At 49.2% G+C, this 19,784-nt stretch overlaps 1 protein-coding gene across 1 annotated transcript; it reads left to right on the forward strand.

Annotated features, from left to right (window-relative positions):
- The first annotated feature begins 1,925 nt into the window (after positions 1 to 1,925).
- Positions 1,926 to 14,285, forward strand: Cacng6 (calcium voltage-gated channel auxiliary subunit gamma 6). The gene is made up of 4 exons (XM_051162227.1): positions 1,926 to 2,484; positions 7,754 to 7,828; positions 9,338 to 9,475; positions 13,728 to 14,285. Exons 1-4 carry the CDS (start codon positions 2,154 to 2,156, stop codon positions 13,964 to 13,966), a joined length of 783 nt encoding a protein of 260 aa, XP_051018184.1. The 5' UTR covers positions 1,926 to 2,153; the 3' UTR covers positions 13,967 to 14,285.
- The last annotated feature ends 5,499 nt before the right edge of the window (positions 14,286 to 19,784 follow it).

Consider the following 19,784-nt stretch of genomic DNA (forward strand, 5'->3'; position numbering starts at 1 on the left):
CCACACGGCTGTCTCCGGGGGAAGCTGAAATTGCACGAAAAGGTCCCCCAAGGGCATCCAAGTCTAATAAATCGAATGTTCTAAGTCTCGTGTCCCAAGCCCGCAATTCCCTGAGGTCTGCCTTTTCTACCTTCTGAGGAGTGGAGAACTCTTAACACTGACGCTAATCTATTGGCACCCAGGTTTCTGGCCACAGGAACCCAGGCCTTGAAGTGTAGCTTCAGACAACTCTTCTGGAAATACAAAGCACTAGTCCCCTCCCTCAGACCCTGGAGCCCTACCTCCATTCCCGACCCTGGCCCAGACTCAAGGGTCAGGTTCCAAAACTCCGCTCCCAGACTCAGGAGTCCAGGCCCCAAGGCTCCTCCTTCAGACCCAGAAGTCCAGGCCCCAGCCTCCTCCCTCAGACCTAGCAGTCTGGGCCCCAAGCCTCCTCCCTCAGACCTAGGAGTCCAGGCCCCAAGCCGCCTCCCTCAGACCTGAGAGTCCAGGTCCCAGCCCTCCTCCATCAGATCCCGGAATGCAGGAGTCTTCCTCCCTCAGGACCCGAATCCTATACTGAGGCCATCCTCCCTGAAACTCAGGAGTACATACTCAAGCCCTCCTCCCTCAGACTCAAGGGTCCACCCCACCCCCACCTCCAATCCTTCTCCCTATCCTCTGGCCCTCAGAAGCCACTAATTGGGCTAGCGAGCAGCGTCCAGCCTGAACTGCTCAGGACACAAGTTCTCTGCACTTTACCGGCTCTACGGTTTCCAGAGTTTGGCGTATGAACTTTGCAATGCCCCGGCCCCCACGACCCTTGGAGAAACAAATTTCCCTAGCTTCGGCTAGTTGAAGACCCGGCCCCCAGCCCCTCCTCCCTAGAGGCTTCCCTCCCCCGCCCCTTGTCCCCTTAAAATACCCGGGATCCCTATGGCAACAGGCGCCCGCGACAGGTGTGGGTGTTATTTACGGGTCGAGCCCGAAATAGCCGGTGGGGTGAGGGGGTGGGCGGATGGGGCGAGGCAGGGAGCGAACGCAGCAGGTCCGGAGGGCCGACTGGGCGGAGGCGAGCAAAACCGGACGCTTCGGAGGCATCGCGGAGCTGGGGCCGGCGCGGTGCGGAGGCAGGAGAGCGCAAGGGGCCCGTGCCCGGGAGACCTGGGTGGGAAGACCGAGGGGAGCGCGGGGCCCAGAGCTGAGTCTGGAGCGATCCTGGCCAGGCAGGCCCTGGGAGCCTGGGGGAGGGGGAGCCGAGGGACTCCAGACCGACCGACTGAGAGTCCTTTCCAGGTCCTATATCCCACCCCCAGGATACTTTGCTCTGGTTTTCTGAGCCAGAGTGTGGACCACAGTGCCTTGGTCTGAGCCTTGTTGGGGCCCCAGGGCTTTCTCCTGGGCCCCCAGAGAGTATTCCCAGCTTTTTTTTCTGGACCTCACCGTGATTCTCAGCCACTGTGGAGACCTGAGCTCTTTTCTGAGTAGTCCTGGCTTGCCCATTCCTCCCCACCCCCCGCGAGAATTCCAGTCCCACCCCCACTCCCGATCTGCTGTGAATACTAGAGGATCCTCCTTCCCTTTCTGGGACTTGGAGAGATTTGTACCTTTTTCTGTGAAACCCCAACTCTTAACTCTGTATAACCCAAAATTGTTCCAATTCCTCCCTTCTCAAACTCTGAGCCTGAAGAAACCTAGACCATCTCTTTCAAATACACGAAAGACCTCACCTTGCCCTCTTTGGGAAAATTCTGAGGCTTTCTGGAGACCCCCATCAACAGCAGGTGTTCCCCCTGGAGCTCCCCAGTCCCTTCTTGGATAGGTGAACCTCAGAGAGAGCCTGACTCTTCCTCTAGACTTCACCTGTGCCAAATTCACGCGCATAAGTCCAGGTGGCATCCTTAGGCCAAGAATATAGTTTTTAGTTTTTAGGGGTTTTTTTTTGTTTGTTTGTTTTTGTTTTTGTTTTTTGTTTTTTCTCTTCTGAGAGTCAGAGCCCTCCACTCTTACATTTGAAGTTCAGCTTATTCCCAATCTAATTGACACACTCAGCCCCCTACTTCGGTTGAAAGTCCAGGCCTTGTGCCCTGCCCCTCAGGCGCCCCCCCTCCCCTGCACGGACAGGTCTGTCTGACTCTTTGAAGCTCGCTTGAGCCCCAACCCCTCCCAGCATCATGATGTGGTCTAACTTCTTCATGCAAGAGGAAGACCGCCGTAGGGCAGCTGTGGGCCGGCGTCGTGCCCAGGGACAACAGAACCTCGGCTTGACTCCGGAGCGTGAGGGCAAGATCAAGCTGGTGTTGCTGCTGGCTGCCGTGGGTGCCACCCTGGCTGTGCTGTCGGTGGGCACCGAGTTCTGGGTGGAACTCAATACGTACAAGACCAACGGCAGCGCCGTCTGTGAGGCTGCCCATTTGGGGCTATGGAAGGTGTGCGTCAAGCGACTGTGGCAGGCGGACGTGCCTGCGGGCAGGGAGACCTGTGGCCCAGCTGAGCTGCCAGGAGGTGAGAGGCTGTGTCCTGAGCCCAGGGCCTGTGTCCCACAGTCAGGGAGAAAGAAATTTATGTCTGGGGAAAACCCTGTTCTAAGAAAATCAACAAGTTTTATACCCGAGAAAGGGTTTGTGCCCAAATCAGTCTGTGCTCACAGAAACTGGAGAAAACAGGGGGGGGGGGGTTTGGGGGGGGGGGGGTAGGAGGCGAGGGAGGTGGGAGGGGCCATGGGGAGAAGGAGGAGAGATGCTCAGTCATAGCCCATGTCCCTAAGTAGCATATCCCCTAAAGAAGCTGGTTTCTTAACGTCTGTCTTCTAGCTATGGCCTGTGCCCCATACCAGCCTGTACCCCCAGAGACAGCCTGTGCCTCCTAGACCCAGCTGGTACCCTCAGAACAGCCTGTACCCACCCCCGCCAACACGGATCCCCTAGAACTGCCTGCGTTCCCCACCAGACAGCCATGCACCCACAGACAGCCTGTGCCCTTAACTAGAAGCCTGGGGAGACATCCCACATTGCCACTCTATGAGCCTCTGTGGAGACAGACCACCCTACGCCCACCAGGAAGTTAAAAAAAAAATCTGTGCCGATTTCCCCGTTAGCGGATACAGTCAAATGAAGTTTGTGCCAGGTGCCAGGTGCCGCTCAAAATTCTGGGTGCATCTTGTACCTCCTTAGAAATGCTTATTTCCAGTCCCTCTCACCTCTATATGGTCAGTGCGGACATCCCAACCCGTCTCTCTTGCTTTGCAAACACCCCCACACCCTCTATTTCCCCACATGATGGTTCCCTTGCTCTCAGCTGTGCCTCTCACTCTCCGACAGAACATGCTATGCCCTTTGCTTAGACAAGCGGGACATTCCATACCTCCCCCCCTCCCCCCAGGAACTGGATATGTGTTTATTATACCTCTTTTGACTCAAGGGCAGTATTTGACACCCATCAAAACCCACTTGGGATATCATTTGTTTGATGAGGTCCCGGCTATGCTGTTCCCCGCCCCCCAATTGTGCACCAAGAGTCTCAGGACCCCTCAAGAGCTCTGGCTGGGTTTTCTTTCATTCCTCAACCTCTACTTTCCCCGATGTGATATGGAAGCCAGAATGGGATGCTCTAGGCCTTTGATAGTGGAATGGGATGCCAGACACTGTGTTTTGAGCCACCTGTCTGTCCTGATCGGCTATCTTAAACAGTCCCCTTCTGCTGTTGCTCACTGTTTGGGACCACGATCAAGGTGATCCCAAACCTTTGCAAAAACAAGATAATGAAAACAAATACAGGATGCTAGCTGGGTTTGGTGGTACAATTCTGTAATCACAGGAGTTGAGGCAGGAGGATTGTGAATTCAGGGGCAGCCTGGGGATACAGAGGGATTTCAGAGACTGCCTGGGCAACTTTGTGAGATCCTTTCTCCAAAAGCAAAAAGGGAGCTGGGGTCATATCTCAGTGGTAAAGCCCCTGCCTAGAATCCCCCAGTGAGGGGCTGGGGGTGTGGCTCAGTGGTAGAGCCCCTGCCTAGAATCCCCCAGTGAGGGGCTGGGGGTGTGGCTCAGGGGTAGAGCCCCTGCCTAGAATCCCCCAGTGAGGGGCTGGGGGTGTGGCTCAGTGGTAGAGCCCCTGCCTAGAATCCCCCAGTGAAAAGCTGGAGGTATGGCTCAGTGTTAAGGCACCTGCCTAGAATCCCCCAGTGAGGGGCTGGGGGTGTGGCTCAGTGGTAGAGCCCCTGCCTAGAATCCCCCAGTGAGGGGCTGGGGGTGTGGCTCAGTGGTAGAGCCCCTGCCTAGAATCCCCCAGTAAGGGACTCAATGATAGATTGCCACCATACCTCTTAGTGCCCAGTCTGAGACTCAGGCTATTTCTATGGGGTTTGACTCAGGAGTCTCTGTTACTGCCTGTCACTAGAGCTTAAGATGGTCTCAGAGACCTCACTCTTTGGGAGAGGTTGCCCTCTGCCATTTCACATGGTGGCACACACCAGCACCAAGGATTTGGAAGTAGGAAGACCAGGGTTTCAAAGCCAGCTCGGCTACATACCGAGTTGTAGGCCAGCCCAGGCTACATAAGAAAGCAAGAGGACTTCACCTTTCTTGCAAAGCCATTACCAGCTCCCCACAGTTCTGCCTCATGAGAAGACCTCCTTCTGACTCCACTGTCTCAAAGAAGTAACTTCCTTTGAAAATTAAAAGAAAGCCGCTATGTCCCTTGGCCAGCAGAGAATGACTCACCCTGTTGCTTCCCAAGTGAGTTTGCCCTATCCTCCAGGGGACATGGACACAAAGTCCTGTTACTAGCAGCCAAATGGGATGCCAGACACCACACCCAGCCCCAGAAGGGACTCTGTAGTTCTTTCATGGGTATAGACTGTATGCCCTAGTAGTGGCTTCAAGGGGCATCTTTCTTTCAGCCTCTTGATGTTGTAGGACCGGCTGACCCTTGCTGCTGCTTTGACCTGGAAACCGCAAACTTCCACGAGCTGGTACCGAGCACGCCACATACCCTCACTTGACGTGAACTTATCCACTTGTCCCTTCATATCTCCCCTCCAAATGTCTAAAGTCCCATTTCCGCTTCCCCAAACTGGCTGGCTCCTTTGCCAATGTTCTCTATTCCCTGTGGTTCTGCACCATCCCTTCTGCTGTTTTGTATCTCAGTTTCCCTATATGTAGAATAAAAGAATAGGTCGGAGTGTAGAACGCACTTTAGGAGCGGGATGTGGGTAATGGGCAGAGTGCTTGCCTTGTCTGCACAAAGCCCAGAGTTTGGTCCCCAGCACCACATGTACCAGGCATGGTGGTGCACACCTGCAGTCCTAACACTTGGGAGGTGGAGGCAGGAGGCTCAGAAGTTGAAGGCCATCCTCAGCTTCACAGCAGGTTCAAAGTCAGCTTAGGATACACGAAGCCCTGTCTTAGGAAGTTAGAACGTCTGTTTTTTAAGTTTCAGTCCTTTCATATCTAAATTAACAAAGGTGTTGTGTGAATCTTACATATGCTTACATAAAATATTTATATAAAATTATTGTCCACTTTTGCAAGGTCCTTATACTCTGTCTTTTTTTTTTTTTTTTTTTTCCCCCTGGCATTTCGAGACAGAGTTTCTCTGTGTAGCCATGGCTGTCCTGGCTTACTTTGTAGACCAGACTGGCCTTGAATTTACAGGGATCCACCAGCCTCTGCCTCCTGAGTGCTGGGATTAAAGGCATGCACCACTATGCCTGGCTCTTATACTCTGTCTTAGAAAATTTCTTTTTAAAAGATAAGGTCTCATGTAGCCCTGAGTAGCACCACATCTGCTTATTTAAAATAAGTATTTCCCGCCGGGCGGTGGTGGCGCACGCCTTTAATCCCAGCACTCGGGAGGCAGAGGCAGGTGGATCGCTGTGAGTTCGAGGCCAGCCTGGTCTACAAAGTGAGTCCAGGACAGCCAAGGCTACACAGAGAGACCCTGTCTCAAGAAACCAAATAAATAAAATAATTCTTTCCCAATCTGTGCATGGTGGTACACACCTTTAGTCCCAGCATGTGGGAGGTAGAAGAAGTCAGCCTGATCTACATAGCCAGTTCCAGGACAGCCAAGGCTACACAAGGAGACCCTGTCTTGAAAAAAATATATATATATTTTTTAATTCAGTCCTCTGATGTGTTTGACATTACACCCATGCACAGATATTTTAACTTGGAAATACATAGAGAGTTTGAGTTTATATATGTGTGTTTTGAAGAAATGGCATCATGTGGTTTTTATGCTGCCTTCAATGTGATTTTTCTTGCTCGCCGCTGTGCTTTTCAAATCTCTTTTGTTTGCTTTATTGTTCTGTAGTTCATAGCGATTCTAGGCTCTAAAGATGTCCAGGAGAGCACCTGTCTCAGTCGCCTAGTGCCCAAGGGACGGACATAAGGTTAATTCCTATTCCAGCTTAGTAAACAATGCCATAGAGAATCATATCTATATTCCTATATGAGTTTTTTTTTCCCTTCTTGGAATATCCAGAAGTGAAATGATTGTGTCATAGGACATAAACATATACATCACTTAGTGGCTGAGATGTGTTCTGAGAGATGTATGTTTAGATTGGGATGGCTTCTATATGACAAAAATCTTGACTCACTTTCTTTTCACTTTTAAATTATGTGTGTATGTGGGGACGATGTGTGCCTGTGTGTGCAGGTACCTACAGAGTCCAGAAAAGGGCACTGGGTCCTCTAGTACTCAGTTGCTTGTAGGTCGCCTGACATGGGCACCAGGACCCTTACCCAGGTCCTCAGCAGGGGTGGTATGTGCTCTTAACCACTGAGCCATCTCCCCAGCTCCTACTGTGCCTCGTCCATCCACGCGCCCCACTCCTGACGGGACCGTTGTTGCCTGCCCTACACCTGTACTTCATTTTCTAAGTATGTTAAAATCCTTCACACATAGATAGCAACGGTTTGCACTCCCAGCTGCTCCCTCTTATCCCTCCAACGCTTGACACCTGCCCTTTCAATATTTGCCCATCTAATTGGTCTGAAGTGGTACCTCCCTGCTGGTTTCAAGTACTTGTGAACTATCTAGACCTGCCCTCCTGTGAATAACTATTCATATCCTTTGCCCTGTTTCGATGGAGTTATTTCCCTCCCCACTTGCTAATCTGCAGGAGCCCTTTGTGTACGCAGCATAGGGCAGAGGAACCCCCCCCCCCCCCCCAGTCTCTTAGCCTCCTGGTACCTGCATCTCAGTGTCCTTTGTTGAATAAAATGGTAACTCATTTCCAACCTACTTGCTCCTCAGACCCACGTGAAGGAGCCAGGAGAGAGAGATTATCAACTTATTTAAAGAGGAAGAATCAGAGAGCCAGAGAAATTAATGGCTCATTTGTGCCAAAGACTTAAGACTGTAGGGTTTGGGATTAAAATCTCAGTCTCCGGTCATCAGTGATGTGGCAAGTGGTCCTGACATCTCGGTGTCATTTTCCATCTTTGTGCATTTCTTTATTTATTCCCCCCTTACAACTCTGTGTGTGTGTGTATGTATGTGTGTGTGTGTGCGTGCGTGCGCGTGCGTGCATGCAGGGCAGAGGACAGCCCACAGGAGTCTTCTACCATGTGGATTCCAAGGATTGAGCTCAGGTCATGAAGCTTAGCAACAGCACCTTTATACGCAGAACCATTTTCCCAGCCTGTGTGTCAGCCATACTAACACTGTTTTTAGTTCCCTGTAGTATGTGGGAACTATCCAGCATCAAGCTTACACAAATCTTCACGTTGTCACCTCCCCCTTTTTCTTTCCTGCAACCCCACAGAAGCAAACTGCACCTACTTCAAATTCTTTACCACGGGGGAGAATACACGCATCTTCCAGCGAACTACCAAGAAAGGTGAGGCCATCTCATACTGCGACAAGGGAGGAGGGCTGGCGGTAAGAGGGCTGCTCTGAAGGAATGACTGACAGCCTGTGCTCAGCGTGGGATCAGCTTCTGTGGATGTCCCAAATTTGGAGGGTGATCAGCAGACCTTGGTGTCCAGCACTCTGGCTGCTAACTCTGCCTGTGCTGTGTGTCTTTGGCGAATCATATTTCTTCTCTGCAGTGAAGACTATGAGCACATTTTACATGCTAATCCCAGCACCCGAAGTCCCTTAGCACCGTATAGTTCTTGCTATGACCCTGCAAGGCCGGGCCTTCAGCTTCGTTGCCGAGGTGAAAAAAGCAATCAGAAATGGTTGAGAAGCTGGTGGGGGGTTTGGTGGGGTGGCGCACGCCTTTAATCCCAGCACTCGGGAGGCAGAGGCAGAGGCAGGTGGATCTCTGTGAGTTTGAGACCAGCTCAGTCTACAAAGTGAGTCCATGACAGCCAAACACTATACAGAGAAACCCTGTCTCGAAAAAAAAAAAAGGTTGAGAGAATTACTATCCTTTTCCAACAAAAGGGCAGAGGCAAGATCCCAGTGCAAATAAACATGAATCTATGGAATCATACGTGAAACATGAAAACATTACGTGTGTACACTGGTCTGTGGGACGGCCTTCAGCCACGTGTAACTGCTAGTGCTCAGAAGGTGGTTGGTGTAATGGGGGGAAATGTGTTTTTAATTTTAACTTAAGTGAACTTAAAATGGTGTCTGGTAGCTACTACTGTTTCCAACAATGCAACTCTGAGGACTTTGTCCTTCCTACCCCCAGTCCAGCTTCTGTCACATCACTCCAGTGCCCCAGCGTCTCCACAAAGGATCATTTCATATCTCTCACTTTGTTTTGTTTTGTTTTGTTTTGATTTTAAATAAGGATTTAGTGAAGTGAGGCAGCTAAACACGTGAGTTCCGGTGCACACACAGGCCCCTTACCTTCTCCATTCCTTTCTCCCAGGAGCTGGGTCAGGTCACTGTGCACCTCTAAGATGGTAAAATCCCCTGCTGCACTCATATGGACCACCTACTGTGTGCTGAACACCACACTGGGCCCTCGATGGGACTTCTAATCCAAAGTCTCCAGAGAGGGCCTAAGACTGACAGGGGGGTAGGACCTTACTAGTTTTTCCAGGCAGAAAGTAGTTGCTGGAGGATTACAACCTGGATGGCTACAAGATAATGAATCGCCTTTACCACTGTTCCCTCAACTTCATCATCTGTAACCCAGCGATGACCAAAGGATAGGTAGGAGCGGCTCATTCCAGTATCCCTGACTTGGCCTTGTCCCCATTTTTGCTCTATAATCTGGGCCAAGTAACTAACTGACCCCTGAGTGCCTCCATTCTTTCATCAGTGTAAGTAACATAGTCCCTTGAGGACTCTGAAGTCTTCCATCCTTCTGGCTCTGGTTCTTATGGAGGAATGTTGTCTGTTCTCCTGGTTCCATGTTCTCTACCTCTTCTTTGGGTCTTTCTTGCAGAGGTAAACCTGGCAGCTGCTGTGATAGCTGTGCTGGGCCTGACAGCCATGGCCTTGGGCTGCCTCTGTGTCATCATGGTGCTCAGTAAAGGTGCAGAGTTCCTGCTCCGCTTGGGAGCTGTCTGCTTTGGCCTCTCAGGTGAGGGCTGAGTGTGTGGAGGCCAAGGATGACATTGCATGCTGGGAGGTGAGGTCTCTACACACTGTTGCATGCTGGGAGGTGGGTTTCCACATACTGTTATACAGGCTTGGAGGTTGGAAACTCCATAAGCTGTTGCATGCCGGAAGGTGGGTCTCTGCACACTATTGCATGCTGGGATGTGGGATCTCTGCCAACTGCCGCATGCTGGAAAGTTAGGATCTCCACACATTGTTTGAGTGCTGTGGAAGCAGTGGCAACGCCACACGATGTCACGTGCTGGAAAGTAGAATCTCCAAGCACCGCTGCATGCTGGGAGTTGAGGAGAAATCCAAGGGGGCTCCTGCAGGCTCAAAGATGGACTTTTTCTGGCAAGGTTTATGTGGATTTAAATGCTGCTTTAGAATTGGAGCTGGGAATGCCAAGACTCTTTACACACGGAGGAGGATGGGATCTCCACTCACTACTCTATGCTAGGAGTAGAAGAGGGGGCAGTTCTAGGGCTGCAGTAGGCTCAAGTTGGAAGAATTGCAAATCCTGTTCTTGTTGTTGTTGGCAGAGGGGTGGACTGTCTCCAGATACTATTTTGGGTTTGGATGTGGGGTCTCCAAGGATTTTTTTTTCCTGTCAAGGGGAGAGGATGATCTCCTGGTACTATTGCATGCCAGGAATTGGAGTAAGTTCGTGGAAAAATGTAAAAGCTAGGAGCATCCTCAGCCCTGTTGTTGTGCGGCCTTGCAGATTTGGCCTGGAACCTCCAGCACTGTTGTATACCAGGAAGTAGAGGCGGGACTGTGAGCAATATTGCATGCTGGAGGTCAAAGATCAAAGGCTGAGTAGGTCTGAAGACGAGAGAGTCTCAAGCCTTTAAAAAAGGGCTCCAAACAGTCTTTGAAATTTAGACTTGGTGTCTGCAGGGACTGTGCTGTATTCTTGTAGGTGAAGACCCAGAAAGAAGCGCCACGTCTCATGAAATAACAGACTTCAGTTCAGTCTACGTCTAAAGCATTGCGTTGATGCTTAATACATAAACACATTAGTAATGCATAAAGCATCACAGCAAATGGACTAGCTAAAGGTTGCTGTCACTCTTTATGTATTTATTTTTATCTTATATGTATGAATGCTTGTCTGCATGTTCACCATGTGTGCGCCTGGCACCCGAGGAGTCCAGAGGAGGGCATTGGATTCCCTGGAAATGGAGTTATAGATGGTTGTGAGCTGCTGGGTGAGTGTTGAGGACCCAACCTGGATCCTCTGCATGAGCATCCGGTGCTCTTCACCACCAAGCCACGCATCCGGGCAATGGTGGCGCACACCTTTAATCCCAGCACTCGGGAGGCAGAGGCAGGCAGATCGCTGTGAGTTCGAGGCCAGCCTGGTCTACGAAGTGAATCCAGGACAGCCAAGGCTACACAGAGAAACCCTGTCTCAGAAAGAACAAATGAACAAACAAACAAACAATGTCCAATCACATTCTGCTTTAAAAGGGAAATATAGATGAGATTTAAAAAAAAAAAAAAGCATTGGGGCTAGAGAGATGGCTCAGCTGTTAAGAGCACTGACTGCTCTTCCAGAGGTCATGAGTTCAATTCCCAGCAACCACATGGTGGCCCACAACCATCTCTAATGTGATCTGTGCCCTCCTCTGGCCTGCAGATGTACATGTAGGCAGAGCACTGTATACATAATAATAAATAAATCTTAAAAAAAAAAAAAGAGCATTGAACTTCAGAAAAGTCTCTAGCCACACAACCACTAATGGCAGATTTGGGATTTTTTTTTTTTTTTTAATTTGTTCACAGTTTTGTAGTCTTACATATAAAAACACATAGATGTCACATATATGTGTGATACTTTGTTTAAGTCCCTTTCCTGCCAAACCCATTCTTCCCAACAAGTCCTCCTTGTTGGAAAGCCTTCATGGTTTTTCTTTCTTTGCTTCTTTCTTTCTTTCTTTTTTGGTGCTCTGATGCATTTAGTTAGAGTTGCCCGCGTGGGTAGACGGTTATTTACTTGATCAAAGGCAACTCACAGTGACTACAGCGCCACTGTAGACTATATCCCCCTTGGCCAGAAACCGTTCTCTGCCTATATCTCCCTACTTCCATGACGGATTGTTGGTGGACCAGTCTTGTGCAGGTAGCCACCCAGAGGCAAGGTTTGATGCTGAGCTTTCTTGGCTCCCTTTTCACTGAAGTGCATCACTGAATTCTGGGACCTTTGCTCCTCTGGGGGTCATTGCAGACTTTGAGCTGATATTGTAGAATGAATGCTTAACTGGAGGCCGTGTGTTTTATGTCCTACCCAGGGTGCTACGTGTGTCCTGAATCATGGTGTGTTGCCGGGGAATTGCTTTTTTTAATCCAGAGTTTCCCTGTTGAGCCAGGTGCTTTTAAAAGTGATTAGAGAAACCGTTAATCAAAGAAGCTTCATTTCTTTATTCTTGGTGCGTTTGTGAGTACTTGCTATGTTCTAGGAGATACAAGACTAAATCAAATAAGATGCCATGTCTGCTACCGAGTGCTCTTCATTCTGGATGACAGCGGTTAATAATTACATGTATATAAAAAAAATTCAACTACTATTATGGTGGGGATGGATAATCCCAGTACTGGGGAGGCAGAGGCAGTTGGATCTCTGTGAGTTTGAGGCCAGCCTGGTCTACAGAGTGAGTCCAGAACAGGCAAGGCTACACAGAGAAACCCTGTCTCGAAAAAGAAAAAAAAAATATCCCACACTCATAGAAATGTTGCCAGGTGTGGTGGTGCACATCTTTAATCCCAGTGCTTGGGAGGCAGGAGGATTTCTGAGTTCCAGGCCAACCTGGTCTAGCTCCAGGACAGCCAGGTCCTCTCAACATCTCCCCCAACTTCCCTCCCCACCCCCACTCCTGATTAAACCAGGCATAGTAGAGAAAGCCTGTAACCCCAGTATTTAAATAGATGGAGGAGGATTTCTGCACTTCAAAGCTAGTCCACTATACATAATGACTCCCAGGGCAGCTATGCCTACAGGAAGGCATGGGAGGCTGGGGAAATGGCTCAGTTAGTTAAGTGCTCACTATACAAACATGGCTTCCTGAGTTTAATCTCCAGAACCCTCTAAAATCAGGGCAGCCTTTATAATCTGTATTTTATATGTCTGCAATCCCAGCAAGATGGCAGACATAGGAGGCCTTGCTGACCACCAAGTCTAGACAAATTATTGAGCACTGGGCCAGTAAGAGACACTGCCTCAAAAAATAAGGCCTGCAAGATGGCTCAGCAGGCATAGGGAGTTGAAAACAAGCCTGTTTTTCACTCCTCAAGTCCCACATGGTGAAAGGAGAGAATTGATTCCCACAAATTGTCCTGTGACCTCCACACATGTGCCACAGTATGCCAGCATGCGTGCACACATGCACAGACTGAAATGTAATTTTAAAACACCTTTCCTGTTGGGAGTGGTGGACACACCTTTAATCCCAGCACTCTGGAGGCAGAGGCAGGTGGATCGCTGTGAATTCTAGACCAGCCTGGTCTACAAGGCAAGTCCAGGACAGCCACAGCTAACACAGAGAAACCCTGTCTCGAAAAACCAAAACAAAAAACAAAAAACACCTTACTCGCGGCCTGAGTTAAGGTTTCTCTGTGTAGCCCTGGATGTCCTGGAACTCACTCTATAGCCCAGGCTAGCCTCAAACTCCGACATGTGCTTGCCTCTGTCTTCCAAGTGCTAAAAATATTTCAAATATAAAGTGGAAAGTAATTGAGAAAGGCATGTGATGTTGGCCTCTGGACTTCACACATACACACATAGGCACACATACACACACACAGACACACATACACAGAGAGAGAGAGAGAGACAAACAGAGAGGCAGAGACACAGGGAGACAGACACACAAAGATAGACAGATACACACAGAGACAAATACACACACAGACACATACACACACACATACACAGAGAGAGAGAGACAGACAGACACACAGAGACAGACAGATACACAGAGGCAGACAGACACAGAGACAGACACACACACACATACACACACGCATACACACACACACACACACACACACACACACACAGAGAGAGAGAGAGAGAGAGAGAGAGAGAGAGAGAGAGAGAGAGAGATGTCTGCACAGACGTAATATTCCCTGTAATATTCTTGGTTTCTTGCATGATGAAGGAATGAATGGGTGGCAATCCCAAATCTGAACTGGAGTCCCTGGGCTGAGAGCCTCACTCCCTTCTTCCCCCACAGGCCTGCTGCTCTTCGTCAGCCTGGAAGTGTTCCGGCATTCCGTCAGAGCCCTGCTCCGGGGAGTCAGCCCCGAGACTCCTCCAGCGCCACGTCTGGCTTATGAGTACTCCTGGTCCCTGGGCTGTGGTGTGGGCGCTGGTCTAATCCTGCTGCTGGGGGGAGGCTGTTTCCTGCTACTCACCCTGCCTTCCTGGCCATGGGGGTCACTGTGCCCCAAGCGGGGTGGGCGGACGGCCTAGAGACTGCTTTCTGCAGGCATCTGCCAAGCCTGCCTGAGTTTCCAGCTTTCTCCTGAAGACTTTTCACCTCTCTTCAGAAACTGTTCTTCCCAAGTTGGGGGCCCCATGTCACAAAAAGTCTTGGTCCCTCATCTTCTCCTTGTAAATGACGCTTTTGCGGGTGTGGGAGATGCTCAGTAGGTAAAGTGCTTGCTGAGCAAGCATGGGGGCTTGAGTTTGGGCCCTCAGAACCCACTTTAAAAGCCAGCACAGGGGTTCATGTCTATAATCGCAGTGTTGGGAGGCAGACAGTGGAGGAACCCAGGGGCCCAATGGCCAGCTAGCCCTCGCCAATAAATGAGGTCTGGGTCCAGTGAGAGACCCTGTCTCAAAAAATAAGGAGGAAACAATAGAGGAAGATGCCTGATGCTGAACTCTCTCTGTTCTCTCTCTGTTCTCTCTCTCTCTCTCTCTCTCTCTCTCTCTCTCTCTCTCTCTCTCTCTCTCTCTCACACACACACACACACACACACACATAGATGTTTTTTTTCTTGGTGGCTGAATTTGGGTTGCTTGATGAGAGTCTATGTTCAAATGAGGCTCCCTGGAGAAACTTCCAGGGACCTGATGGAGAGAGGGATGTGAGCTGGTGGGAGGAAGAGGTCCCAGAAGGATATGGGGGCCTTCTTTGTCCAAGTCTGTGCTGATTCACATCCTACGACTGCCTGGTGGGACAGGGAAGAGCCTGCGTCTGACTTCACTGTGCTCTGATTTGGGATTAAAGGTCTGAAGATGTGGCAGCCTTGGTTGGGAGTCTGTCTGTGCTTTCTAGGGTGTACCAAGGAAGCCCCGCCCTCTGCATTCATTGGCCACATGCTACTCTGTGTCCTGGAGTCTCATGTTCACACGCCCACACAGGGGAGCGGACAAGAACTTGGAAAAGGTCACGGTTCAGAACATAGACATTGCCACGCTTTGAATCGTGTCCCTTACAAAAGTACATGTGCTGGGAACTCTGAACTCTGAATGCAACCTTCTTTGGTTAGTTTTGTGTGTCTGTTTGTGTGTGTGTGTACGTCCGTGCGTGTGCACACGCACACACTCATATTCATTGTATAAAATGTTGGGTCTCATTTTACTTTTTTTGGGGGGGGGGTTCAAGGCAGGGTTTCTCTGTGTAGCCTTGGCCTCCTAGACTCGCTTTTGTAGACCAGGCTGGCCTCGAACTCACAACAGTCTGCTTGCCTCCGCCTCCCGAGTGCTGGGAATAAAGGCGTGCGCCACCGCGCCCGGCTCATTGTACTTTTTTATTGATTGTTTTAATTGATTTTTATTTTATGTGTGAGTATTCTGCCTGGATGTCTGTGCACCTTATGTGTGCTTGGTGCTATTAGAGGTCAGAAGAGGATATCAGAAACTGTGAAATTGGAATTGCAGATGGTTATAAACTACCGTGTGAGTGGGAATCAAACCTGGGTCCTCTGCAAGAGTAACAGTTCTCTTAACTGCTGAGCTATCTCTCCAATTCCTCGTATGATATTTTGTTTTGTTTTTGTTTTTTGGGTTTTTTGTTGTTGTTGTTTTGGTTTGCTTTTGTTTTGTTTTTTGAGACAGGGTTTCTCTGTGTAGCCTTGTCTGTCCTGGACTCTCTTTGTAGACCAGGCTGGCCTCCAACTCACAGTGATCTGCCTGCCTCTACCTCCTGAGTGCTGGGATTAAAGGTGTGCGCCACCACGCCCAACTCCTCATATGACATTTTATACAAATATATTTGGACCACTTCTCCATCATCTCTCCAGCTCCGCTCTCCTATCTATTCTCAAGCAGTGCCCCTTCTATTTTATTTTACTTTTAAAATTTAAGATGTAGTCTCACTATGTAGGCCAGGCTGCCCCAGCCTCCTGAGTTACTAGGATTAGTTACTAGCCATGTGCTGCCGTGTCTGACTCCACAGATGAGTTTGTTGTTTGTTTGTTTGTTTGTTTGTTTTGAGACAGGCTCTTCTTTTGAAGTCCTGGCTTATCTAAAATTTACTGTATGGCCAAGGCTGGCTTCAAACTTGCAGTGATCCTCCTGCTTCAGTGCTGGGATCACAAGTGTGGTTCTAGAGACCAGGTGGTTACAGAGATAATGACATCAAAGCAAGGTCACTGGGATTGGCTCTAATTCAACCCAGCTGGTGAGAAGGAACGATTGGTACCCAGAGACAGGTACTCAGAGGAACAGCAGCATGGAAGGGCACAGGAAGAAGGCAGCCATCTGTACCCTAAAGAGAAAGCCCTTTGGTGGATCCACGCCTCAAGCCTCAGAAAGAAGGAATCGGATGCTCAACCTGTATTTTATTCTTAAAACACCCAGAACCATAAGGCGACAGGTTTGTTGTCCAAGCACCTGGCAGTGATTTGTAACAACATCCCCAGCAGGTGAATCCAGACTTTGGCACCCAAGAATGTGGGTGCTTCTAGAATAGAAACTGAAAAGCGCAGAGAGGAGGGGCAGTCGAGACAGCTCAGAGAGTAAAGGCCCTTGCTGCCAAGGCTGAGGACCTCTATTTGATCCCCCAGGCCCCACATGGTGGAAGGAGAGGACCAGCTTCGGTAAGTAAGCTGTCCACACGTGCACTACCACATGTGCACACATGCATACAAATAAAATGTAACTAAGCGTGTGGAGGTAGAGGCTGGGAAAATGGCCCAGTAAAGTGCTTGTCAGGCAAGCGTGAGGACCAAAGTTTGATCCCCAGAATCTGTGTGCAGAAGCTGGGCATCAGCCAGGCGGTGGTGGCGCACACCTTTAATCCCAGCACTCGGGGAGGCAGAGGCAGGCGGATCGCTGTGAGTTCAAGGCCAGCCTGGCCTACAAAGCGAGTCCAGGACAGCCAAGGCTACACAGAAAAACTCTGTCTTGGAAAAAACAAAAATAAATAAATAAATAAATAAATAAATAAAGCCGGGCATTGCGGTCCAAGTCTGCAATCCCAGTGCTGGAGGAGGCAGAGCCAGGCAGCTTCCCTGGTCTTACACTTCGGGTGGTCTAGCCTCTTCATGAGCCCCGTGTGAGGGAGACTGTCTCAAATACTAAGGTGGGCAGCATCTGAGGAGTAGGACTTGAGGTTGGTATGTGGCCTACACACACACACACACACACACACACACACACACACACTCACACTCACACTCACAAGCACATACATATGCTATATGCAGTTGTCTTTGAGTGATAACGGGTAGAGTTTGGACAGTATTTCAGGTTCATGAAAGGCAACTGCGTCTTCTGGGGGACAGGGAGGAGACATAAAAATGTTTCTTGTATTTTTTTTTTTAAATAAAAAGTCTCTTTTATTCTGTAACAATTTAGTACATATAAGCATTGTATCAATCATATCTATCCTCCAACTCTTCTCCCCTCCCACGAGGCACCCTAATGCATATCAATACACCTTCATATACCCCCCAGCACACACACACACACACACACACACACACACACACACACACACACACGCACGCACAATCCATCATCCAGTTAGCACTTCCTCTTGGAATGCTGAGTGACCCCTTTTGCCTTGACTTTGTGCAGATGACTTCAGCTGCTGTGAGTTTGAGTGTAATGGCCATGTCCTGCCTAGAACACAGCATTTCACGGCTCTCCTCTCCACCCTCCAGCTCTTAAAATTCTTTCTGCTCCCTCTTCCAAACTGTCCTCAAAGACACCAGGAAATGAGGACCTTGTGTGTCAGAGCTGGGGTCTCTCAGCAAGAAGGCCCGACTTAGTCTCTTATGAAGAACGGTCTTTCCCAGCTCACATACCACTGTGTGCCCGGCATCAGTTCAAGTGTCTTACAATGTGCTACAAGCCTGCTACACTGCTGTTGATGGCTCTAAAACCACATTGGAGAACTTAAGCGTGGCCCTTTGCAAAGCTGTGCAGCTATTATGTGGAGAGGGTAGAATCCCAGCTCAGGCCTTTCACGCCACATTCCTATCTGCCACAAAGTATATGTACAAGCGAAGCCAGAAAGATGAGCTCGAAACTCAGGCATGCCAATTGTGGTGACGCCCACTTTGGATCCCAGCGCTCTGGAGGTAAAGGCAGGCAGAGCTCTGTGAGTTCCAGCACAGGCAGGACTATTTATGGCACCCTGTCTCACAAATAACAACAGAAACCTCCCTTTAGGCATTAGCCTCTGTAAGAATAAAGCCCTCATGCCATAGGCCATATGTTCATAATTAGTTGTGATGGTTCTTATAATCCAATTCTAGTTATGGGGGGAGGGATGCCACACAAAATCTAATTCAGTCATTTAGTCAAAACCCCGCACGAGCGTGTGGTCAGCAACGAACAAAGGACACTGAGGCTGGAGAGCTGGATGGCTCACGGACCCTTCGTTAGCTAGCAGAGGAGTGTCTGATGGGAAAGGATGGTGACTCTGAAATGACAAGAAATGCTGGCGGGTATGTAGGGGAAAGTGAACCATTATTTATGGCTGTAGACATTATGGAAGTCAGTGTGGAGGTCTCTCAAAAAACAAAAACAAACACAAACAAACAAAAAAACCCACTAAAGATAGAACTACTCTGTTATAAAACTACCCAGCTTTGTCCTCCGAAAGAACGCTGTGTCCTACCACATCCCTGTGCATCCCTGTTTGTTGATGCACTTGTGAACATTAGCTAGGGAAATAGCATTCATGAGATGTCCATCACGAATAGATAATGAAAAGTTGGCACAGGCAAAGGAGAGAGAGTGTGTGTGGTTCTGCAATTAAGCACTTGGCTTCACAAGTTTGAGGATCAAACTTTGCCAGGTGGGGTGGGAACAATCTCTGAAAATGTATGTTATGAGGAAACCGGTTGCTTTGATTGTTAATTTTAAAAGGGGAGAGGGGGAGGGGAGTCTGGGCTGGAGAGATGATGGCTCAGCAGTTAAAAGCATGTACATAGGGCTGGAGAGATGGTTTGTTGGTTGACAAACAGCATTGGCTGCTCTTGCAGAGGACCTGGGCTTGAATCCCAGCACCCACCGGGTGGCTCACAAACATTTGTAACTACAGTTCCAGAGGATCTGATCTCTTTTGACCTGAGTGCCAGATGCACATATGGTGCACATACATATATGTGGGCAAAACATTCATACACATAAAATAATAAGAGATTAAATTTAAAGAAAAAAGCGTGTATGTGCAGACCAACAGAGTTCAGTTCCCAGAACCCACTTTGAACAGTTCGAACTCACCTATAATTGCAGCTCCTGAGACTCCAACGCCTTCTTCTGGCCTCCTCAGGCACACGTGTGTGTGTGTGCACACACACACACATACCCATAAATGAAAAATAGAGCCAGGCAAGGTGGCACATGCCTGTAACCCCAGCGCTTAGGGAGGCAGAGGCAAGAAGGAGGATCTCTGTGAGTTCAAAGCCAACCTGGTCTACAAGGTGAGTTCAGACCAGCCTGTCTTGGAAAAAAAAAGAAAAAGAAAAAGAAAAGAAAACTTTTTGTTGTTGTTGTTTTTCAAGGCAGGATTTCTCTGTGTAACAGAGCCCTGGCTGTCTTGGACTCAATTTGTAGACCAGGCTGTTCTTGAACTCATGGAGATCTTCCTGTCTTTGACTCCCATGTGCCAGGTTTAAAGGCATGCTCCCCCACACCAGGCCCATAAATATAACTTTTTGTTTGCTTGTTTTTCTGAGACAGGGTTTCTCTGTGTGGAACTGGCTGTCGTGGACTAGCTCTGTGGACCAGGCTGGGCTCAAACTCACAGCGAGCTGCCTGCCCCTGCATCCCAAGTGCTGGGATAAAAGGCATGAGCCACCACGCCCGGCATAAAACTCTTAATAAA

Source organism: Acomys russatus, chromosome 19, assembly GCF_903995435.1.
Source record: "Acomys russatus chromosome 19, mAcoRus1.1, whole genome shotgun sequence".
Lineage (NCBI taxonomy): Eukaryota > Metazoa > Chordata > Mammalia > Rodentia > Muridae > Acomys > Acomys russatus.

Bases quoted from the DNA above. Each gene is read 5' to 3' on its own strand.
- Cacng6 (XM_051162227.1), top strand. From the start codon at position 2,154: ATGATGTGGTCTAACTTCTTCATGCAAGAGGAAGACCGCCGTAGGGCA. The intron at 7,829-9,337 runs GTGAGGCCATCT...TCTTTCTTGCAG, and splicing joins CCAGCGAACTACCAAGAAAG to AGGTAAACCTGGCAGCTGCT. The intron at 9,476-13,727 runs GTGAGGGCTGAG...CTTCCCCCACAG, and splicing joins TGTCTGCTTTGGCCTCTCAG to GCCTGCTGCTCTTCGTCAGC.